This window comes from Alligator mississippiensis, chromosome 4 (genome assembly GCF_030867095.1).
Source record: "Alligator mississippiensis isolate rAllMis1 chromosome 4, rAllMis1, whole genome shotgun sequence".
In the NCBI taxonomy this organism is placed as follows: Eukaryota; Metazoa; Chordata; order Crocodylia; family Alligatoridae; genus Alligator; species Alligator mississippiensis.
Window position 1 is genome coordinate 179,002,343 of NC_081827.1, and position 25,922 is coordinate 179,028,264.

At 42.1% G+C, this 25,922-nt stretch overlaps 1 protein-coding gene across 10 annotated transcripts in view; it reads right to left on the reverse strand.

The window, feature by feature from the left end:
* The window catches only part of ERBB4 (erb-b2 receptor tyrosine kinase 4), a 1,202,068-nt gene extending 1,176,610 nt beyond the window's left edge, over positions 1-25,458 (reverse strand). For 7 of the 10 annotated variants that reach the window (XM_059727137.1, XM_059727134.1, XM_059727130.1 and 4 more), the window contains exon 1: positions 24,993-25,458. In XM_059727137.1, the coding sequence (XP_059583120.1) occupies positions 24,993-25,074 (82 nt within the window). In that variant the 5' untranslated portion in view covers positions 25,075-25,458. The remainder of the gene's footprint in view (positions 1-24,992) is intronic. The other 3 variants (XM_059727138.1, XM_059727136.1, XM_059727131.1) reach the window with 1 other exon arrangement.
* Between the last annotated feature and the right edge of the window lie 464 nt (positions 25,459-25,922).

Here is a 25,922-nt window from a genome sequence, read left to right on the forward strand (position 1 = left end):
CAGGTGGCGTTGGGGCATGCCATCATGTGCCAGCCCACAGTTCACCCTGGGATGCCTGCACACCAGCAGCAGCCCCCAGCCCTGTGAACTCAGCATGGAGTGAGGTAGAGCGGGGCAGTGCAGGGGCAGCAACAGCAGCAGGAGCCCCAGTGAGGGCACTGTTTCCAGGCCCAGAGCCAGGGCCTGGGGCCCTGGACACAGCTCCCCACCCAGCCATGTACAGTCTCCCTGGAGACCGGCCCCCAGAAAGGTGTTCTTGATGCAGTGCCCTCACTGGAACTATATTCACTGCCTTTGGCCCCCACCGCTCCACCCCAGGCTGAGCGAGCAGGGCTGGGGGCTGCTGCTGCTGCCACACTGGCATCCTGGGGCAAGCTGTAGGCTGGCATGGGACAGGGGTCCCCCAGTGCTGCCTGCCTTCCCTTTCCTCAGCCCAGTCCTGGCCACTGCAAGTGCTAGGTGGGGTGTGGAGTCGCTGCCAGGCCCTTCCGCCTCACTCCCCAACCTGTGGACTGTGTGCCCTAGGCTGGGGAAGGGGATGGGGGGAAGGAAGCTAAGTTCCCCCCACTTGGCAGGCTTGGCAGTGACACATGACCATCCCCTGCCCCTGCCTCCCCTCCTAGGCTTCCCAAACTTCTTCTGCAAGGCTCGCAGCCCTCCTCTTCCCTATCATGGGTGCTGCATCCCCCCAGCAAGGCCCAGAGGTGACTTCCAGCTCTGCCCCAACCCCAAGCTATCAACAGGACAAGATCCTGGCCCCAGCTCTGGGGAGCCACATGGGCAGGGTGCACAGGTAGGCAGAGAACTGTATCCAAGGCTAGGAATGGGATCATAAAGCAGTGACAGCATGGGACTGAGGCAGGGCAGAGCTGTGATCTGCTCCCAGCACACCCCTGTCTGCAGAACCTGTACCCACCCATCCCGCTCCTGAACACTGCTGCCTACATAGGACCCAGCCCACATAGGAAGTTTTGGTGAGTTGTTTGGTGGGTGGGGGTGTAGGAGCTGCCAACCTGGCCTGAGACAGACTGTTTTGGTAAATTATGTGGACCTCAGGCCCAAAATATTGCCCATCCCTGCATTAAAGTAAGGGATGCCACAGAATCCTTTCCAAATATTCTTACTTCTCAGGGGCAATGCAATTGCCCTCCCCCCCAAGGCGGTGCACTCCCTACAAAAAGCTGCTGCCGACGGCATCTGCAAGTGGTCGCCAACCCCTGGTCGGCGCTTGCCACCCCCACCCCACTGACAGGGCCAGCCGTGTCTACAGGAGCTCCCACTTACCACCACCGCCATGCCCCACCAGCTATCAGGGGCACACAACGTTCAAGTTACTTCTGGAAGCAATACTTAACAAGAGACATCTGAAAATTGCCTTGAAATTATTGGAATTATTAAGTCCAAGAAGCTGGCCCATAATATCCCAATAGCATCACTTTCACTATTTCACAGCACCCACAGACAGACCAATTAGTTTCAGTATTTGGGGAATACTAACCCTTCATTCTTTCTAAACTGCAACAACCTTAAATTTTAAGCAGAGGTGTAACAAAGCAGCTGTGTGCCTAGGGCAACAGCAATTGTGACTGTATAGTTGTGCTACAATGGCAGCTGATATTTTTCCACATTCTCCTCCCCTACCAAGTAAACACCTGGGGTGGCCACCCCCAGTTGCCCCATTCTACTTATGCTACTGATTTTAAGTGTAATAGGAACTAAATCGGCATGGCATCAGCTACATTAAACAAGTAAAATAAGTAATTATAAGAAATAAGAAGAAAACCAAGTGATAACAGTTTATTTTATGCACCCATTAACTAATACTAAACCGCAATGAAAGACTTTTAGAAATACATATGAATTCTAAATGACTCCATTATTTTAACCACTATTTGAATGAATATCAAATGAATTCATAATAAAGAAACTATTACAAGAAAATATTGCCTAGTAAAGAAATAAAAATAAGATGAAAATGGCTATATTCAAATCTTTCCATCTCCTGATTTTAGCAAGCATGGAAAAAAGAGTTAATATAAGAACAGTCAAATTCGAGAGAGAGAAAAAAATCAAGTACCCTTCTTATAATTCTAGCTTTCCAAACACAACCAAAAAAGTTCCTTGTATCCTGCCTCTCCATCTTCTGTTTTTATAGGGTTTAACCTTGTACTGCTGCCAACTGCTTAAATTCTTTAATTTACCAAATCCTCAATGCCTTGGCAAAAAGCTTCTTTGCTATTGATTAATGGGAAATGGCAAAGTTAAGCAATATATATGGAACTGCTAAATAAGGCAAGTAAAGCAAAGGAGTTGGCATATCTGAATGAAAATGATCTGTTTCATATAAAGTGGCCTGCAGCCTTCTTTTCATCTGAAAAGAAATCTGGTGCTTTAAAAGTGGCATGCCTCTGTACTAAAAATAACTCAAATCACTGTGACTCTTCAGATATAAGTTCACTGATGTTGTTCCCCCTTTGTGGATAGCCATTAGCATACTGTGACTGCAGAATTTCTGCAGCTTAAATAAATATATTTCTTACCTGTATCTTGAAGGTAGAGCAGAACCATTTGGCTGCATTTGAAGGATTGTAAACTTTTTATTTTGCAAGATGGAAACAGGCACTTTTAATTAGATATATTTAATTTCTTTATCTCACTTATACTAGCACAATTGTTCATTTATCACACTAGGTTCCCTTGCAGTTGTTGAGAATGAGTTTTCTGCTTTAAGCATATCTTGGTACTGTAAACTCCAGTTTTTACTAAAAGGAGTTCTTGACCAAGTGCGCTGTTAGCAAAGATAACCAGACAGAATTTTAAACTCATGTACCTTGTCAACCCAGCAAGCGGTGGGGCCAATAACTATACTTACTACAGAGTTGATGATTATGTTCAACAAGAGAAGCACTGCTGGATGGCTCAGAAAAATGTTATGTTTTCTTCCTCTTAACACTCTCTTGCTACATTCTTATACCTTCTTCACCTAGCCATAGGAAACTGCATTTTACAAGCAATAGCCACCGTTCTCTAGTTCTTTAATGCACACACACATATTTGTACACAGACCACACACACACAAAATAATCCTGGTGCTTCATTTAGAGACAACCTGATGCTAAAGCAGTACGACAGCTGGCATTTGTCTCTCTCAGGAAAACCAATGAAATACTTCAGTCATTCTATGCTATAGCTACTACATCAAATGATGGGCTATTGATGGGAGATTAACAGATTCTAGTAAATGTAAAAAGAGAAGTGAGGTTAGTAATCTAGTAAATCTAGTAAAAGGAGAAGTGAGGCTCTTAAAATCCAGAGTGCAGTCTACAGAAAGTAAGATGACAAGGTCTTGAAATGTAAGTAGAAATGCATCTTCTTGGCAACTGTTAACCCTCTGGATCACACTGTACATCCAAGAGGTCCATGCAACCATCACATCAAGTCCTTCAGTGTGTACACCTAGGCAAGAGTATGGAGGAGTGAAGACTGCCCTAGACCTATTGTCCCCCTTTTAGATCATCAAGACAGAGTCCAAAGGCCAGACCGTGTCCAGATTTTCAGTGCCTCAATGGTTGTAGCTTTTGCCAGAGAGCAACAGATTAGAGCTGCTGCTGACTGTCGAATGCCTCAGGGAGGGCATGTTGCTGTCAGGGTGATGTCCCTTAGTCTTCCTCCAACCAAGGAGTACCCAAAAGGCAGTGGGTAGAAGAGGGAGGCATTCAATAAAGCCAATGAACAGTAATGTCAACACCTCTGACTACTAGTGCTACCTCAAGAAAAGGAGTCAGACTCTACCCAGGCCCTCAGCAGGTAAACTTGTAGGAAGATACACTCATAAGCTTGAAACTTCATGGTGAAAAGGAACCAGAAGGCCTCAGAACTTGTCTAAGGAAGAGATACAAGCACAGTGCAGTGGCCTGGTTGATTTAGTCCTATAAAGAAAGTGTTATATGCTCCCACACTCTTATGTTCCCAGTACCAGAAAAGGTAAAACTTATGACCTAAAAATAATGGGGACATGCACAAATGGCATATCAAAAGATCAGAATGCGAACCAGTGCATCTTGCTTCCATTTAAGTCAATAAAGGATTTTTTTTATTAACTATAATGAGGCCAAGCCCAGAACAGTATGCTGATGGAATATGCTGTGTGGTCTGACTTATCCCACTGACATTCATATCAATTTAGCACTAACCAAATTGAAGTCAATGAAGTGATACAAGTGTTTCGCTACCTGTTTTGTTTTTAAAACACAGCATACGATGTGAGATCAAAATCAGGCCAAACATCTTCCCATGATTTTTAACATTGTTTAATCTTTTCAGTTACTACCAGATACACATTCTTTGTCTAATTCCCTACGGACTTTGGAAATGTTCAAAACACAAGATCTAAGTTTATGCAATAGTATGGAAATTAACTACAAAACTAATGCACACTGATCTTAATTAAGTCAGTGGAGTCAGGTATAGAAAATGTGAGAACAATTTCAGAACCAACAAGTTACTCCAAGGGAAAAAATAAATAAAACCCCCATTTCAATAAAACCCCCATTTCACTAAGTTGTTTACAAGGAAGATGCATTCAAAAGGTTCCATGTGTTTGTTGTCCTTCTGCTAAAACCCTTTAATTTTCTTTTACATTATCTTTTTAAACTTTTTTATTATCACAGGAAAGATTTCAAGTTACCTTAATATTGTGATAGTCATAGAAGGAAATAAAAATGTAAAACCAATAACACTAGTTTATGTCATGCCTTGTCACTATATGAGCATTTGTTCTCATTTCATGAAAATATTAAAAACTTACAAGCCCTGGGCTTTTGCCCATAGATAAGCAAACTAACTGTATTTTCAAGCAATCTTGCAGAATGCAAGAAGGCAAGCACAATTTTTATGCTCTGTACCAAACAGCTTGAGCTATCATGGGCAATGCAGTGCTGTACAACAAAAAAATTTTAAAAAATCACCAGCGAAAAGTTCAATCTCTTGGTGCTGGGCTGCTTCTTCTTAGTATGAAAGTGACTGCATGCCAAGGTCAATTCTTTTCTTTAATTCTCTTCTTTCTCCTTCTTTCAAGGCATGGGAAGAGAGCTTAGTTATTTCTGCATGGATGCAAGGTGAATGAGGCTGTCGCTTCTCATTGCAGTGCTATTTATTACAGGTCGCTGACATGATACAGCTATTTTTTTAATGCAAAAAAAAAGAGAGAGAGAGAGAGAGAGAGTTCTCTAGCATTGTCTTGCTCATTTCTTTGAAAGGAATTTATGAAGAGTTTATTTATTTATTTATATATATAGCGAGCTGACAGCTGAGATGCATCGGCTTGTTTTCAGCAGACCTCCTGCTGAAAAAGCAAACTATCCTATCATTATAAGAATTAAGACACTACATACACCGAAAAAATTGTGTGTCTGGAAAAGTGACTGACAGATTCAATCTTTAGGCCTGTGAAACAGCAGCAGTATTTGTTTGAATTCTTTTGAAAGGGGAATATATATTTAAAATCAAGTGAAAAATTATTGTGGACATCATTATCAACATCCTGATTTTTCAAATGGAACAATAAGTGACAAAATAAGAAAGAAGTCCAGTTTCTTAGTACACTGATTCAGATGGACTTTGATTGAATATGCTGGTTACACCAGGAGAGGACCCTACCTTAAACAACTGTATGGTTTGCTAATGGTCATAGTTTGTCTCTGTTGTATCCCTTCCCAATTTAACCCAGTTTCAGATGAAAATATTTTATAGATTGAAATAAGTTTGCCTAGAGTGTCAAGCAATAAATTGATTATAAATCAATTTTCCCATGCTGTGCCACATAGTCTGGACTCTTCAAATGACATGGGGAGCTACGTATAAAATAACACATTCCTTACATATTTTCAACTTCAGCTCACCCACCTAAAAATCAAGAATAGCCATGATCTATTTTAACCTATTAATGTTGAAACAGGATACGCCTAATTAAAAAAAGAAATCATTTTTTTTTTTTATTATGGCCAGATTGCAAGGCAACAGGTAATATGCCAAAGGCTGTGTACTCAGCAAGTTGTGATTGTGACTTATAAAAACCTAGAACCAACATCTCAAACATTACTATTAAAAGGATCATACATAAATCTCAATGGGATATACTTCTAATCCACTCAAGAAGAGGCCTGACAAACCACTAAACCTTACAGGGCTTGTAAGTCATTTAGCTAATCCTCACTCACAAGATCAATACTGTACTCTGCTGAGACTCGTATAGTATCCTCTTATATATCAATGTTATCACTGAATAACATATTTTAACCCTGTCCTTCTACATTTTGTCCCAGCAGTATCTGTAACATGGAAAGCAGTTGCTATGGAGCAAAGATAGATCACCTTTTTCTAATACAATTATTATAAGTTGCATCATACCTTTTACACTCAGCGAATCTCCAAATGCTCTGTGTGTTGTCACATGCCTTGCAATGCAGCATGTCTCCAAACCCTTCCCAAAGAGGTTGTCTGCTATGCCTACCTACATAGAGACCTGTGGCCTAAAATTAAGGCTGCTGCAGAGTTCTGACTAAATATCAAGGTGTTAGAAGCAAAAGGAATGATTGTTAGTCAGTAGTAGATGTTGATGTTATGCTCTGGGTGTCAGCTACTTATTGGACAGTGTAATATCAAGATATCTGGCACACTGTTGAATGAAGTATCACCAGAGGTATCATAGGGAGGTTCAAGCTTTTCTAGCTGCTAAAGGGTATGCATTTTTTTACATTCTATATAGAAGCAGAACACATAGTCACCTAAATTAGAATTTGGACAGAACATTCAAGGCTTAAACAGCCTTATCACTGCACAAGAAGCATTAGGATTTTCTGTTCAAAGAACTAGGGGTTTAGTTTCGTCTCTCATCCAAATGAGGGCATCTCAAAGAGCTCTTATGGTCTACACCCAGTTCCAGCACTGCTTCTCTATACAGTCAGAGAAGAAGGTTGCCACCTACTGATCACTAAAAACACTTGCTTCAGTCTGATTTTGCTTTGAAGGTGGTGTCTTGTCTGAAGCCCCAACTCAGCAAAGTATGCGCTAAATGCTCTGCTGAATAGGGACAAACGTAGGCATATATTTCAAAATAAATTAAAAACCTGCTTAACTGCTTTGCTTTCTCAGGTGTGTACTCAACACGAGATATCAAAAAAGTTGCAGTCAGCTAAAACTGGCACCTTGGCAAGTTCCTTGGGATCCAAAATCACCTCTGATTCTCTCATTAAAATATAATTTTAGGGACCAATTCTGTGGCTGATTTCAGACTATGGTTGGCTTATAAACTGCTAATTTTTATTAAGAGGACCACAAATCCTCATGAAGCCTTTGCCTCTTTTGTGTGCATCATTTTTATAGAAGTAACTCAGAATTAGTATGAAGAAGTTTTAGAAGACCAGTTCATAATGGATATGGAATTTAACATGTACCTAAATTTTTCCCTGTACAGGCTTCCCTGTACAGGCTTTCTATTTTCTGCTTTTCCTTCTCTGGAATCTCATGATGAATGATGAGTCAAAATGTATAAGTAAAAAGTTGGCACAAACAAATGAAATGATAGAAAGGAAGAAATTTCTCAATATCAGTATCGGTCTTACTGTGCTTCTGTGTTGTCAATCTCTGCTTCCGTTTCCCTTGTACAAATGTGGGAATAATTCATTCTTTTCAAACATAAGATTCAATAAGCAGTGTTGTAATCATCAAGGTCAGCACTCTAAACTAAAATTTTACATGAAAAAGAAAGTAGTACATACTTATTATTCCACTGAGATTTTATATGATTGAAACTAGGAATGTTAGCAACCCATCTGTTTTAAGAAAGTGCATTAGATCTGATGGCACACCTAAAAATTATCAACTAAAGATGCAATGTAAATTATGTCCCAAAATGTTGAAGGGCTAGATTCAAACAGGTATTTAAAACCCTGTTAGTATAGATACTTAAATACTTTTTGGATCTGGCCCCAAATTACTTTTGACTGTGGGACTTTAGGCTCCTAAGAGCCTTGGGCCTGCTTGTCAGCTAGAGTACCTGTTTTGTGCAGATATAGTTAACACTTACACAACAGAGAGACTTTTCTATGAGGGGATGTTCAGAAAACTAAGACAACATTGATAAAGCTAGAAAATGAATGCATATAGGCTTAATGGCATTAGGCCCCCCATGTGACAACTCTCATTCAAAAGTGACGTGTTTCACCTGTGTAGCTACACGTGTATTTGAATTAATCTTACACTTCCATTCAAATCATTTGAAATTACTAATACACATGCAACACAATGTTGAGTTTGGTATCCCATGGCATGCATATTGAAAATATTCCTCTCCAAATAAAATTGTTGTTTATTGCCTACTAATTCAAAGTGTACTGGTACTTCCCTGATAACTTTCTTTGAAGGTAAATATGTTGTTTGTCATTTGCAGAGATGTGTGAGTAACCTTCAGCAGACAAAAAAACTCAACAAATGGGTACATCCTTACATACAGATCTGTATTTTATACAGTGAATATTCAAGACCCAATTAGCAAAATTGGATACATTTGCATGCAAATAGACAGTTACACATCTAACTGACCATTTGTATGCGCAGTTACCTGACTGCATAATTACATGAGCTTAATTTTGAAAACTGGGCCTTTCATTTTCTGCTGAATATAAAGTCTATTTTTAATAGGTAGATATGACTTCTTTTGAGGTACAACATCAAGATTTACTGACTTAAAATATAAATATTGATGAAGCATGTTGAAGTTTATATTTACCCAAAGGGAATGTTATACCTTAGCCAGTGTCAAGCAACATAGCTCCACTGAACTCAAGAGTCTCACCAATTTATTCAGCTGAAATTCTGACCCTTAAAATACTGATGTTCAGTGAAACATATGAAAATAAATGTGTCTGTGTTGATTACAAGCATTGGAAATATCTTCATCACACTCACTGATGAATTTCCCCACTGTGGTCATGCCTTTTACTCAAAAAAGTCCCTGGATTTTGTAGTAGCAGCAGTTACTTTAAATGGCATTCTGAACGGGAAATCTAATTAAAAGTTCCTAAAGAAAGACCTACCATGAATAAACCAATAGTAAATTTGCATGGGACCTGATCTGCTACACCTTAAACAACAGGCAAGATTTAATTGGAATTAAAAATGCAGTCATTTGCACATGTAATCTAACCAGTTAATATTTTCCCTGGACTTGTGTTGACTTCCAAGGAGATTTATATATAAAACTTAGTGACTCACCATAGGACTATTTTCAGCCTATTACAAGCCAGAAGAATTTTTTCTTTTATGTAATAAGCCTAAAGAGCATCAATTTTCATGTGAATCTCATCCATGAGTCTCTATCTTACATGTCAGCCAAAAGCTCTTTAAGATTAGCTGTCAGAGCCCTCAAGTTTGGCCAAATTTCAATTTTCTGTGTGGATGATGCATTAAATTTAAGATGTTCATTGCTACTGCAGGCGAAATAATATAGCAATTACTAAGCTATTTCTGACTTACAAATCCATAAGCAATTGTATTGTTGGAAATGAAACATGGAGGGAAAGAAACGAAGAACAGTTCAAACAAAGACAAAGGCATTTGCACAGCCAGTCTGATTAGTGCCTAATTCAGGGAAATGAAGAGTATCACACCACAGTCTTCAAGCCATAAGCAGATTTTTGGGAGAATGGTGGGAATGGGGTGGGATAGGGTGGAAATAACTCTCTAAAGCTATTGAGTCCATTTGTCATAGGCTTCTATTTAATATAATTTACACCTGTGCATAATAGGTATAAAAAAAAATATAATTTTGACATGAGGCCTATGACAAAATGATATTTTTATACCCTCTTGGTTTTTTTACCCATTGATTATAGCTCAGGTCAAAGCATACCTGCAGTACGGGTAGGCTAAAATAGAAGCAGTGCCATGGATTTCAGTATAGGCTAACAACAACAGGACATACACAGGGTCCAAGGCAGACTTGTACAGCCCCTGCCACTATGTGTTCATAACTATTGGCACCCAGGCCTGCTAAATTAAATGTAGTCAGGGTATGTTTGCTTATGCTTCACTCATACCTATGACCAGAATTCAAACAAATCTTCAGAGGTTTGCTTGAATGTTAATGTCTATACAGGGCAAGGCAGCAAACTCAGACCATAATCCATGCAGGACTCTCATCCCTCTTCATTTTTTGATTCTGAGCTTCTACTTCTTATTGTGTGAGAGAGACAAAACTCCCCAATTTTTTTAATCTTCTAGACAGCAATAGCAAAGATCAATCAGAACCACTATCAGCCATTACTAACCTAACCTTTGTTGAATAAGTACTTCTCTCCAGAATTTCCATATGCTCTATAGCATATGGTTGAAGCCTATACATTTAAGTCAGGTCCACTAGAGTTGCTTAATTTTGAGACCACCATCCTAGGTATTTAGTGCACTTCTCCCTAGCTCTGAAGGGTTCTGCAGTGTTCCACTGGCTCATTCATCCTTTGCTTTTCTCACCATGTCAGTGCTTACCTCAAGGCACAGTAGTCACTTGACTTTGTCGCTTAGTTTTTTATTATCATTCCAACACCTGCTTTACCATCTTGGGTGCCTGTAGACGTATGGGATGCCTGCTTTGACACACTCTAATTATAGTGCATCAGAACTGTACAGCGCTTCAGAGCATGCTCTAATTAGCACACTCCAGCAGCTTCAAAGTATTGTGTATTCAGCCCTTTTCCTTCCTTTCTTTGAAAGAAAAACTAGTATGACAAGGCATGGGCCTGAGAGTACGGGAGCCATTACCCCAATTGGTTGGTCCCCTAAGACAGTTTGGTGGATCACCAAGCTGAGGTTTTACTCTCCTTTCCCTGAGAACACTCCCTTCTCCAATCCTAAAATACTATTCTGCATGCATAAGGGCCAATTTCCTCTGGTGAAGTGAATCATTGGGCCTGTGCCAACTGGAGAAAATGGGATGGGGTTTTATTACTCTTGAAGAATGCGGAAGGCATTAAAAGATGAGACATGTTGCCCCTGGGATACTAGCATTGCTTGGGCTCATTATAACCTACCCTAATTCTTAGCTTGCTCCCCACCCCCGCAGACAGCTGGACTATATAGGAATTACTATGCATTGCTCAACTCAAAAGCTTTCCTACCCCAGGACAGGACCAAAGATATCATTAGTCTGAAAGAAAGGAAGTGCAAGATCCAAAACATTAATTTGCATGATGGTTACAAACACTAGATCTCATGATCATACTTGTATTCATAGTAACTATGGCACGTCTCCATACAAGACAACCTCATTGGACCCAAATGCTCTACTGGAAAAAATCATTAACAATGAATCTCATATTATCTCCCAGTAACAGATGGCTTTTGGTCCTTCCTAGGATGGGGAGGTCCAGGGAAAACCTACTTCCAGAAACCTTCAGTTCAAAATGGCAGAGCCAATCTGGCATAGAGTGCTGACAGAGATGCCACATGCCAGGAACTTGGTGTTTCCCGGAATATGATAATGATTTATAATGCCATCCATAACTTTCTTGAATCTTCAGGGAAAACAGAGATTATTACAACAAACAACAAAGTTGTGTGACTTCATTCCTCGGAGACCCAAGAACACCTGTTAATTGCTGGATTGAAGTATGAAGTACAATCACATGTCATGACAACTATCAGAGCAAAATCAGTGAGAGGAAGATGCCTGTATAACTAATCTGTAGACTCCAAGTGAGAAACATGGGTTCTATTTCTGGTTCTGCCACAGACTTCATGAAAGACCTTAAGCAAGTTGCAAATAGTGTATTTTAAAATTAGCCTTCTAGTCTTTCAGCTTTCAAGGGTCACATTTTGCAGCTTTTTCCACAACCACGAGTAACAGAAGCTTACCCATTTCTTTAAAAGAATACTAAGATTCTTATTTAATTACATGAATCTAGGAGCTAGGGATTAAAAGAAACTAACAAACCTAAATGACCAGAGTTAACAACAATGCATAAGTCTTTGTGACTTTTCTGTAAAAGAGAGTTACTGTCATTCCATATATAGACAATAAGGTGGGGATTATGGGCTACACAGTAAGCTCTTTGGGGCAGGGTCCCCATTTTTTTTTAAAGTATGTATACAATGTGACCCTACTTCCCTATAGGGACCTTTCAGTACTACTAGGATATAGATAATAAAATGGTTATTAAGAGGTTTTACTATTTCAGGTTAAAAAAGCATGACAAGATCTTTGAACAGAAAACACTATATCACACAAGCTCTATCCTGTTTCCTGTGATATTAGTATGATCAGCTCACACAAGTGAGTGATATCACTAGAACCTAGGATATGTGCCTGGTGTTCTTGATAGAGAAGTTATATTAATTACTATAATAGCATAAAAATATTTCATAGTACAGTTTGGTCCATGCCTTTAGCATGTTATGCAACACAAAGATAATTAAAATGCTACATAATGCTATATAGATTTTTCTTAGTTGGGTGCTTTCCCAGACCTGAAGAAAATTACCTTGTGCCCAAAAGCTTGTCTAAAATGTCTCCCTGTGTAACTGGTCTCATAAAATACGTTATCCTAAAAAAAGTCCATTCACTTTTGTTTAAACTTTAATAAATTTGCATTTCACAGATATGATTTCCTCAGTATGAAATACAGCACTCTGATGACATCAGATATGAAATCTTGTATGGCATTCTATGTTAGATGACACTGGCCTTTCCCTGTTTTATGAGTGGATACCAGTATATTTTTAATAGAAAGACAGCGGCTTAAACTTTAGAAGACAAAAGGGCCAAATTCAAATAATCCCAATATATAAATCTGAAATAACCCCAGTCATTTCAATAATCAGGCTTCTTCTCAAAAGATAGGTGGTCAATCAAGGACACAAGGAAAGAGAAAACTGCTCTCTTCATATTACTTGTTACTTATATAAAAATATCCCATTTTGGTTAATGAAACATTACATCACTTGTTTCTGTTAACTCTACCAGCTACAGTGGAGTGACTTCTAAATTGCTCAGCTGTAGCTGAGAGCAGATTTTGGCCCTTAGACATTTCATCTTTACACTGCAACGAGTGACTGAGTCAGCTTGCCGAGGGCGTGAAATAGCAGGGATCAGATCTCAATTTGCTGAACAAAATTAGCTGCATGCCATTCTGTTTGTGTATTGGTATCTCTTACTCATGGTGTGCTAATCCAGGTGACAATCATTACAGTATGGACAGAAAGAATAATAAAGGTGTCTTTCAAAAAAAGAAAGCCACCATGTTATTTTCTCTGCTGTCAATACAGCTCCAAAGCTTCATTGTGCATTTGACGTACACACTATGAACTTTATTAATAGATACTTAAGAATTCTATCTGCTCACCATTCACTTCAAGAAAGGACATTGCTGCTTATGCCATCATGTCTTATTTTTATACAGCTTGTAAACTTTTTTGTAACTTTGTTATGCATTGTATGAACTTTGTTAATAGCCATCAAATAACTACACTTGCCTACCATCACTTCAGTTTCGTGCTTAATGGCAAGTGCATTTTTAGAGCATCAAATATATCAGCAAGGACAATGATTGCTATATTTAAAGTCAACAACAACTGGAAAACATTAGCTACTCCACTGATATTTTTACAAGCTACAAAAATATCTCTCGAAACAAATGAGTTCATTCTGTCCTTTAGAAAAAATTAGAAATTAATACTGAATTCTAAATACTATTACAAATCCTTAGCAAACTGCAATTTTAATTTAGATGCATGCATTTTTACTGATAAAAAAAAAATTAATAAAAAGATCCACATTTTAACTTTGCTCGGTGGATCAGAAATATTAAACTTGCAGCTGGATGGCTGCCAGGATAAAATTGATGTACCACTGTCAGTCCATTCAGTCCGAGGGAAAAAATGCCAACTCTTATATGCAAATGCTTATTATTGTGCCTGACTATTGGACTAACCTTAAATGATTGCTGAAATGTAACATTACCATACTAAACATGCTACACAAACTTTCATGCTTAAAATGATCAATATTTCATTTTAATTAAATGAATGGAAATTGAGCTGGAGCCATAACTATTAAGTATTCCCATTTTGCTTCTTGTTGGCTGCCCAAAGGACTTGGTCACATTTTCATAGGAAGGATTCGGTAACTCCATGATCATCCTCCATTGTCTTGACTTTCAATGGGAGCAAAGAGTGCTCAGCAACTCACAGAGGTCCTGATTAAGCAAAGCACTCAAGCATATATTCATCTTTTGCTATATGTCCATTTCCATCCATATTCAACATGGCACTCAACATATACTTAACTTCAAGCACCTGAAGTTATTGGAACTCCAGCATGTGCTTCAGTGTTTTGCTGAACTGGGGCCACAATCAGTCTAGTTGCAAGGAAAGCTATTATAAAAGTAAAAAACTTGTCAATGGATGAGATTTTTAAAAAGCACTTGAGTGACACAAACCTAAGAACCTTGTTACATATTAATTTTAAGCAGCTCCTGGAGCTCTTAACCTCCAGATTGTCCTCACATTAACACCTAAAACCAGTTTTATGCACATTTTAGGAGGCTTAAAGTTATGCCACTCCAGGGCAGGTTTCTCTCTGATCCATGCTGCCCAATTCATGTTCCGTTAACATGTAGCCACTCCCCACAGATGAACTACCCAAGTTGCAGTCCTTCACCATCCCAGGATGCAGTGTCCTTTTCCCTACCCTCAAGTTCTGTGTGGATAAACTTTCCAAATGCTGAACTCTACTGCCCAGGTGGTTGTTCTGACACCAAGTCAACTCCCCCTCCTGCCCCCACATGCGTGACCTTCCTCTCCAAGTGGTGCAACCCCATGCAAACAGCCTGCAGAGCACATGTCAAGTAGCCAGGTCACAGAGGACAGATGGGTCTAGGAGTGGGGTCTAGGGAGGGTGGTTAGGAACAAGGTAGTGGGCCTAATTGGGGAGCTGTTGTCTTGGGAAGGAAGGCCCAGTTCATGGGGACTCAAAAAGCACCTTACCTCACTGTTCCCACCTCCCAGCCACCCCAGGAAGCATGACCAACATCCCCCATACCCCAAATCCCAATGTATTAAAATATAAGACCTTCTTTAATATACTTCCTCTTTATTTCTTTTTAAATTATTTTTTGTTTGGAATTTTTTTTTTTTTTACTTCTTCTGAATTTATTCTTCAGTGGCTAACTTTCTTCATCTCACCACCCTTCCCCCACCCCCATTTCCTTTCTACTTCCCATTTCATTACCCATCCCATTAACTTTGTTTCCCAGCTTCATGTTCCCATCCCACCTATCCAACCTACCCCTCACACACCATACAGTCATCACAGAGAAACAGAACTGGAACAGACATCCAGAGGCCATCTAATCCAACCCCCTGCCTAAAACAGGATCATCCCTATCCAAACCATCCAAAACAAACCATAATCTAAACTCTACATAAGACATCCCACCTAGAGCAGGAATAGAAACCTGTCCTGGCTCACCAGCCCAGTAGTGGCAACTCACAGCTGTAGCTCCTAGCATAGGCACCAACTTTTATTTTTGCCTAAGATGATTCTGCCAGCCTGCAAAGGGAAAAACCCACCACTTTCACTGAGGAAAAAGGCAGAACAAGACAACCAGGATCCCTGCACAATTATGGGAACCTGGGACAAATGCTGTCCCAGGATCATGCAGGTCAGGACTGGGACTTGATGTTCTCATTTGGGGACTGCCTCTTCCTGAGGGGGCCAGGGCCCTCAGACTCCCACATACTTGGCACCCATGGCCCCTAGTCAGGTCCCTGGTCACCAGCCCTCTAGTCACAAATCACAGCTATGCAGGTGGGGGGCAGTCAGAGATGGTTTTTATCCTTAAGGTGCAACTGCTCCAGAGTCAAGCTAGTACTAACACCGATCAACAAGTGCAATGTGTAACAAGGCCCTTAATTATACTGGAAACTGGTGAGACTTTAATACTTCTGAAAAGTTTACCCACTATCTTTTTATTGACTTCAGTGGGCCATAGAAGCTTGTTATGACCTACCCTGTTACCTGCCATGCCAGTTAAATTTGTGCCAGTATTTCCTAGAGTTTTAAAGATTTTTAAATTTATTTATAAAAAAAATGCATAAAAGGGCTTTTGACTGTATTTTCATAATACATTAATTTGGTTACTTGGATAAATAAATCAGACATCATAATTTTTAATACACATTTATCAGGCAATTAGTCTATTGTTTCGGCTGATTAACTGGTGTACTCCAGAAAATTAAGACATTAAATTAGAAAACTAATTTGGTATATCAAATGCTTTCAACAGTAAAGGTATCATGCAAACTGTGTTAGCCCTGGATTAAAAGACAAATCATAGTAGTCTGGGCAAAATCACCCCCATCTCATAGTAATCCTGTGCCTTACCACCATAGTGAAGTTAAGTAGGGAAAAAAAGTGCCACAGACCAAAGTTCAGTGGGTAAGCACTATATATATGCATCCCATATATACAAAGTTTAGAGCCCATGCTTAGAGTTGCAGTCTACAGTCATCACTTAAGTACCTTGGTACCTCTGTTTGGCTCCAATGAAGAATTCAACAAGCAAAAACTGTGCTAATAGCAAATGCATCTAAAGAGCTGCATGCAGCATTCCATTGGCAGCATACAACAATAAGTTTTAATCGGTACTACAAAACTCACCAGCCACCTTCTTTTGTATAAGTATATACATGCTGTTTTAAAGAACACTCCTGTAACACTCCTACCACCATGCCTTTTACGTTCCAACTGAGTGCAATGCTGCACAAAGTCATGGTACCTTGAGGTCACCCTCTCTGCTTCCTGAATCCCAAGAACAGAAATGAGGTGTTTCTATTTCACAGAGGTACTTGCATGGCTATGTAAGTGACTGCATGGTTTGTACCACAGCGTATGCTGGGTAATATAACTGCCTGTCATGATAGACAGCAAAAGCTTTTGATGACTTTTTCTGAGCCACTGAAGCTAGAACTTCAATGATTACTGGTGTAAGAAGGTTTTATCCTGGAGAGTATAATCACAAGTGTTTAAAAACTACACTCTATAGACCAAAAAGATTAAAGGAAAAACCATATTTTACAAACACACACACACACACACACACACACGAAATAAAGAGAGAGAGAGAGCACGAGCAAATAGGTTATGGCAAGATAGGTCCTTCAAGTTGATATATATATGTTATCATCCTGAAGGACCTATCTTGCCATAACGAGAAGTGCTTGCTTTTGATAGCAAGCAAGTCTAAGCCCCAGATTACAAGTGTCATGCTTCCATTTAAAAACAAATGGTATAGATATCTATTGTTGCTTATAGGCTAGTGACCTAGAGCTACGCTGCACAAATGCTTCATTATGATCTCCTAGTGTCATTCCCCCTCCCCCACCCCCATGTTACAAATTCACAGCACAGAGAAAGCCTGCATGTGCAGCGTGCGGCACCACAGATGGGTCTGCGGCACCGCATATTGCACGTCTGCACTCGATTCAATGTGCCCTCTAAGATCTAATTCAGATCTTTTGCCTTTTCATCACAATGTCACGTTCTCCACATTTTGGTTGCACAAACTTCCAGTTATGGCTACTAAAAATCTGGGAATTTCCACTTTACTAATACAATAAGACTTTATATTTTATGGGGTATCAGAAACAAAAGCTAGAAAGCGAAATCTTTATGACAGTCTAATGATTTGAAATGTCCATTTCAAATCTGAGGCTCAAGATTTTAGATCCCAAACATATCACTGATGCAAGAGTGGATTTCGCCTGTTCTGCACCTCGTATCAGTGTTATTCAGAGGAAAGAAAGCATTTATTTGGCAGGCTGGGGGGAAAAATTGGCAGCTGTTTAAAGCTGCTGAAAGGTTTGGAATGTTAGCAGTACTCCTGGCAGACATGAGGTAGTGGACAGTGTAGAAATGAGGTTGTCAAAGATGCATTAAACAATCCATTTATCACAGGACTGTACAATTTATCACATGGGAACCACCACCAAGTATGGCACAGGTTTCTACCTCAAACCAAAAAAAAAAAAAAAGAGAGAGAGAGAAAGTTAAACTAATTAGAGCTGAGGCAGAGTTTGAAATTACAGTATTGCAAATAAAGGAAAGATCAGTTAATATAATTATTCTCTTTCTCTACAAAGTGACTAATGAAGTGATAGTTACTAACACTACTAGCATGCCAAAATCCAATTTACACATTCCAAAAATAGCCTTTGCTCTTCTCCACAGGCAGATTTGGAGGTCAATGTTGACTAGCTGTTTCTACTAAGTAACAGTTCACCACGTAAATACTGATATATATTTAAAAATTATATTTATGTTTACACTACTTCAACCCATTCTTGTATAATAGAAAGTAAGAATTCCTAGAGAACCATTAAATCTGACTATGTATATTACTGAACATTATAAATTATTCTTCTATAAAACTCTGTTTTATAGTTGGACAAAGGGTCCAACTTATCCCCAAGATTCATAGACTCCTAGGCCAAAAAGGGACCATTATAACCATGTAATCTAACCCCCAAATAAAACAGGCCACAACTCTTACTTGAACTAAAGCATATGTTAGGAAGACATCATATCTTAATGACTTGAAGTGATGGAACATTTATGATCTCTCTTAGCTGGTTAGTCGAACACGTAATTGCTCTTACTGTAAAGAACATGCATCTTTTTTCCGGTTTGAAATGGTCCAACTCTAGTAGCTATGACTTGTTTGTTAGGTTAAAGGGCCTGTATCAGAAAACTCCATTCTAAGCATTACTGACTCAGACCAAAATTATTTGGCCCTTTTCCTTGGAGCTAGCCAATTGAACTTCTTATGTTTCTCACTCTGACATTAGGTTTTCTGGTCCACGAATCATTCTTCCAACTCTTTTCTGAAGCTTTTACCAACATCTTTTTATCAGAACTGTGTCCACTAGAACTGAACATAGTACTCTAGGAATGGTCTTATTAGTTTTGCAAAGGGAGGAATACCAACTCTGTACTCACTACCTGTAAGGATCACATTAACTTTCTTAGCCACAGAATCATACTCAGAGACCCGGGTAAATTGATTTTATCCACTATGAGTAATAACTCTCTGTCACTACTTCCACCATACAGTAAGTGTGGCCTGTATTTTTTGCTGGGGTTTATTAATATCAGTGTCCAGCAAGGACCAGGATTTCACAAAAAATGTTAATAAATCTCCCTCTTGATTGGAGGTATTGTGAAGGTTTTGAACCCAGGGCTTCTTGCTCCCAAAATGAGAGTCAAACCTCTAAGCTAACAAGTCACCTTTCTAAGAAGGGCTGTATGCTGAGTGGCCTTTTCATCCCTCCAGCAGGAACAAAGGCTTTAGATGCTTTCAATAGAAGCGTCCTCTTTTCCCTGGAAACCACAGAAAGCTGTTCATGGGATGAGAGAACCATCCATGAAGAAAGGACAGACTGTGCAAAAGGCTAGGCAGGGACAGGAGAGAGATACATATTCAGTTCTCCTGGTACCACAGAAAGAATGCAATATAGATGAAGAATGTATTACACTTCCCAAACCTCCCCTCCCTACCATGTACCAGGGCATCTCTGTTTAAAGGTAGGTCCTGATACTGTCTCAGAACAGAAAGACTCCTGAGGAACTGACTGGATATCTTAGTCTGAAGGTGCAGTCCATTAATGTGCATGATAAAACAGTTGGGTGTTAGCAGTAAAATCATTCTCAGCTGTAACTATCTTCTAATGAACCTTTTTCCGGCAAAAGCATGTGCCTGTCTGAATGCTATATAAAACATATTCTAAATTACTTCGTTTCATTTGTTTGTTTGTTTTACAGTGGATGAGCTGAATATTTTAAAATGTCAACCATCCTCCTCAAACAAACCAACACAAAACAAATAACCAGCATCCATCCACAAAAATACATTTAGATAAAGTAAATGCTCTGGCTAATTCACCCAATAACCAGAAAACAAAAATTAAACCTGTATTTTAAAACAACTCAGGATTATAAATAGATTAAAAAAAAAAACCAAGACAACACTTGAAAACAAATCCCCTGCTCGTGTAAAACTTCAACAGATTTGCTTGCTGCTCATTCTTACAGCAGGATTGAATTTGACCATACATATTTAACTTGTGATCTTTACTTTTTTATTTTTTATTAAGCAACAATACATACAAAATGACAATCCATCTAAATTGTTAATGGCAAGTCCAATTTTTGTTTACTCGGATGTATTTAAACCAGATTCTTATTATTTTATTGTATTCAATGTTAACTGTAAAGGAAGCTCTTAGAGCTAAAATCTATACACCCCCACATCATCGATTTCTTTCCTCTGTTTAAACCAAAGGATCCCAATTTAGTTTATTGGGTTCTAAATGTATGACTAAGAGTAGAATTTGTCCTTTTCTTTATAGAACTCTGTGTAAATTATAAGCGAATTGCTTCAGTAGCCTTGGTTCATTGCTGCCCTGAAGCTCCTTTCTGCCTGCCAGGCAGGTCTAAAGAGATCATACCAAGGCTTGCCACTGGAACACTTCAGAGAATGCCCCCCCTAAAGCAGGGAGAACCTAATCTAAGTGCAAGCCAACTAACTCTGTGTCATATCCACAACATGAGAAAAATGCTGGAGTAAATTGAAAGGGGTCTGACAAAGGTCTTTGTACACCTGACAATTCTGTACAAAAGCTGTGGTCCACAAGGGTTGTTACAATAATGGGGGATGCAATTTGATTGCCTTTGTCTTTGCCAGAGGCCAAAGTGCTCCCAGCAGCCCATGAATAGCAACAGCTTGCACTACCTTCCCTCTGATCCCTGCACAAGCTGCAGCCTAATCCTGTGCCCAGTCCTACAATCTCCACTGCAACTCACATCAAGGAGAGTTTTACCCCAAACTCTGGGTCACCTTGCAGCAAGAGAACATAATAGGAACCATCAGCTTTAACCTTCAAAAGACTGGACTTCACTTTTTCATGGCCTGTGGCTATTGTTTGCACCGCTCTCCTCAAATTTCCAGTTAATATTTATTTTATTAAATGTTTTCAGAGGCACTTGGAGCTCATCTTAATTGTAATGACCAAATGTTCATCATGTCACAACAAACAGGATAAGCACCAAGATCGGTTGCTGGAGATAAGACGTGATGCATCTTTCAAAAGACATGTGACGTCCCTTCCGATGTGACCTCGAGAGGAGTATAAAACCAACGTGTACATCAGACTGAATAGGCTCATCACTGCGGAAGAGAACTGTGCAAAAATATCTGAAGTACAATTAATTTCAAAGAACAGCTGGATACTTCAAACAGCGCTAAGTTAATTTGGCTATAATTATGGAACAGTTCAGCAATACTGTACACCAGAAAAAGGAGTTAGTTTACTGGCTCTTTGCTAGTAATATAAAAACTGACCAATTTCCAGGTAATAGCAAGCTTCATTTTGGTCACGTGCCCCAATTTAAGCTACACAGAATGTGCACGACACATAGTACATGAACATCCACAGAGATACATAGGCAAATTACATTAGTTTTCTTTTACTTCTTTCTTAAGGATAATGAAGTAAACAGCTCTTACTACCTCTCTCAGCCACAGCAGTGGAGGTGCAGTCATCTCAACAGTCTGTTCAAAATGAAGAAAACATGATCTAAAGTCCACTAAAATCACCATGAGTTTTATCCCCTGACCCTTCAAGGGCCTCAGTATTTATAAAACAAGGCACACCTGTCTGATCTGACCTGCTAATTTAGCAAGCACCATGCACCGTACAACAGTCATGAACAGATATTTCTCACAGCTGCCCAATAAATGCTTAGAATTTAAGCAGTCCCTTCCACTCCTTCTACTTAAATAAAACGCATCTTTTCTTCTTTCATGGACTAGGGAGTAAAGGATTTTACCCATGGGAGATGTGAAGCTTCCTTAAAAGAGATTTGGCCTTGGGAGTCAGTGTTTTGAGGACGTGCAAGTGACCCTGGATCGATGCCTTTTTATTTTCGTTCAGGAATAAATCTGGGCAATGGAATGGCTTTGCGGTTGGCCACTCAGCCAGCCATATCAGATTTATCAGAAAGGAGGAATGGAAAGTGACTCAGGGAGCTCCAGCAGTGCCAAAGTGGAAGGTTGCTAGGGACAAAATAACAAGGAGGCAAGAGAAAGGGGAAAAAAGAGACCATAAAAAGTATCCAACAGAATAGAGAGAGGGAGAGACAGAGAGAAACTGGTGAGGGAAACTATGAAGAAAGGATAAAAGAAGATAGAAAGTGGAAGGCTTAATAAATTATATTTCTACTGAAAACAATTGACGCTAAAGGCTTATGAATTTTTTTTTTTTACTGGTATTAACCAATTTAGTAAGAAACAGCAATAAAAAAAATCATTTTTATCAGAATAGTCAAAATATTAAAGAGATGATCATATGCAGAAAAAGCCATGTTTTAATTGTTGGGAAGCATAAACATAAAATGCATTCCCCTGAAACAATGATAAAAGTATTTCAATTCTTTTTCATCATAGCTTGAATACCAAGTTATATAAAAACAGGAATGCATGCCAACCCAAAAGCCTACACACAACATTGGTCAAACTTCATCATTCCTGCACAATTTAAAATCTCTCAGATTTTCTTGCTTTACATCCTGTTGTTAATGCTTTAAACATTAACCAAAAAAACAATACTCCACAAGAAAAGATATCCAACAAGCTGTTATTATGTTCCCATGACTGTCTTGGTATACAAATGCAACATTTTCCTGGGAAATGTAAACAGCATTATTCTATTCAGTGAGGTAAAATCCGAAACCACATCAGCAACTGAAGGCTTCTTCAGCTTGAAATGGTCTTAAATATACGAACACTTCAAGGACCACCGAAGACAGCTAAAGGAGATTTGGCTCAAGGCATTCCTTCTCTGCAGAGAATCTTTTGATGGTGAAAAACACGTTATTTTATTATTTGCTTTTTAACCCCGCTACCTTATTCTGTTTCACCTGTAAACAGTCTTTCTGCTATGTACTTTTTTACTTGCCTATATTTGCACACACCTAGGAATATATGTGAAAGAAAAGCTTGAGGCATAGATCTAAGTTAAACAGCCTGCCACGTTGTTTGCAGACTATGAATTACATGGCTTGACTCTGTCCATCCTACACATTACAGGGGAAGGGGGTGGGGGTCTTTATTTTGCAGAAGGAAGGGATGATATGATATGCTACTATTTCTGTGTAAACGCAAAAGGAGAGTTGTTTCCCAGGAACTGTTCCACTGGGAAACCGTGATATTTGAAATGTAAATGGCATTGGTCCTGGTGATATTAGAAAGCTGTCTTGGGACATCCCCTTTTACAAAGCTTCCAAGGGGCTACCTGGAAGCCGAGCAGTGATTTCAGAGGGAAATGGACGCCTGCTTTCCTTGCAGAGAGATATAATGGAACCCCTGCCCCCCAGCAAAGATCCATATAGGTGACCAAAATAAATAAATAAATAAAAATAACCCCCCCCCCCCCCCCGGTCTCCAACAGCATTTCTATTCTGGTCACAGAGACCAGTAAATAAGGTGCATCCTTTCTGCTTCGGAAAGAAATTAGCATTTCAAAAATCCGCCACTTTCCCCTGAACTCCGAGCGTGTCTAATAATGCGAGAAGCAGATTGTCTCCCCTCGTTTCCTTAATTTGTTTCATCTAAAAGCAATTCACTCAACATCTTGTCGCCCTCTGGCAGCTTAGTTTACTTCTCCGCACTTCATTTCTCATTTGGACCAGAACAAAACTCCTCCGAGCTGCTGCTGAGGGAGAGGGGGGGATCGCTGCGTGCTCACTGGGGCCCGCTCCCCCCTGCCCCAGCGGCGGGGCTGGCTTGGAGGAGGTTTCCAAGGCCGCTGGGACTGGGAAGGGGCTTCCCTGGCTCCTCATTTCCGCGGAGCATCCAGCCCGCTCCGCCGCCTCCACCTGCGCGCGGCTCCCGCAGCCCCCGCGCTCCCGGGGGCCGGGCTCGGGCCCGGGCCGGCGGCGGCAGAGGCGGGTCCTCCTCGTCCTCCCCGAGCCCGGCTGGGATGGGGAGGGCGCCACTGCTCCACATTGGGGGAGAGCAAAGCGGAAAATGTCATGTCGACACTAACAGCAATGAAGCCGCCAGCCTCGCGGAGGGAGGTGGGCGGGTGAAGGGGCCGGAGGCAACTTTCCTGCCTAGTCCAACTTGGCGGTGGGAGCAAAGACAAGGAGCCCCGTGCCTGCCGGGGTGGTCGGTGCATTTGTTGCTCATTCCCTGGTTAAAAAAAATACCCCCGGCCTTATCTTGGGAGCGGATGCCTGCTAGGAGAGCCCCGGGGGAGGGGGGGGGGGCAGGTCTGGCGGCTCCTGCCCCCCTCCCCCTCCCCTCCGCTCTCCATCACCAGCTCTGCTCGGCACCGGCCCGGCCCCGAGAGCGACAACGGGAGGTGGCTGCAGCCCGCAGCGCTCAGCCCCGCTCCGCAAAGTTGGAGGGGCCGAGGCCGCCGCGGAGCAACTTAGTTGCGAGCCCCTCCGGCAGCCGGGGCGGAGAGAAGGGAGGAGGTGGGGAGGGGGCTTCTCTTCAAGGCCGGCGGGCTCGGGGGGCACCTGCCCGCCCGGCTCTGGCCCCGGCCGGGCTGCGGGGCTGCCCCGCGCGCAGGTGGGACAGGGCGCTCCCACCCGCCGCGGCCCGGACCCGGCGCGACCGCGGAGCGGAGCGGGCCGAGCGCTCCTCCACGGCCACGAAAATCATCATCATCATCATCAGCCTGATCACGATCGCCGCTGCCACAGACGGGGCCGGGCGAGGGAAGAGGGGGAGGCCCAGAGCATCCCAAAATGCAGACACGGGGCCGGGAAGGAAGAGCCCCCGTCTCCCCCGTCCCGCCCCGAGCAAGTTGCGCGGGCAGCGGCGGCAGGTGCGGGGCTGGGAGGGAGGGCGCGAGCCGCGAGTGCCGTCGCCACCCACCTGACTGAGCGGCGCCGGGCTGCAGGGTCCCGCAGCTCCCCAGGAAGCAGAGGCAGCAAAGGAGTCCGCTGGCCAGCTTCATGTCGGCGGCCGGGCGACGTCTCAGCTCCCGGGGTGGCAACTACATGGTCCAAATGGCATATCCCTGTGCGCGCCCCCTCCCCTCCCCTCCCGGAGGGGCGCGGGGCTGGTGCGGGGCGGGAGGCGCTGCTGCCCCGCCGGGCTCCGGGGAGAAAAGTTGCTTCCGAGCCGCGATCGCCTCCCGGCTGCGCCGCTTCGCCTCTGCCGGCTGCTCCGCTCCGCTCCGGGGCGGCGGCGCCCCTCTCCCTGCCTCTCTCCCTCCCTCCCGCTCACGCCTGGCCCGGGGCTGCGGTGGCAGGAGGCTCTCGGCGCGCCAGTGCCATGGAGTCGCGGCGCCCGGCTGCTCCGCACCGAGGAGCGAGACACCCACCCAAAAAATACATTAAAAAAAAAACCCACCCACCCCAAACAGGCGCAGGCACGCACCGAGAGGAGCGAGGGGGCTGGAGCAGGGGGCGAAGCCCCGCCTCCCCCGCTCGGATTGGCACCGCGCGCCCCGCCCCCGCGCCCCGGGAGCACCTGTCACCGCCCGGGCGCCGGGCACCGCAACCCCCGGCCGGCGGGCGGGCCGGCGGGCGGAGGCAGCGGCTCGGCGGGGGCAGTCGCGTCGCTTGACCGACTTCGGGGGCCCCCGCCGCTGCGAGCGGGCTTCCTCTGCCGCCCGCGGGGCTGGAGGCGGCGGCGGCGGAGGGGGCCTGTGCTTCCCCCACCCGGAGCCGAGCCCCGGGCCCGCTCCGCGCAGGGCTCAGGCGGGAAGCCCGTGCCTGACTTGTTTTTCGTTTTTCATTTTAACCCCATCCCTCCAAAGAACAACAGGCCGAACGTGGCTCCAGCTTGAGTTTGAGCCGG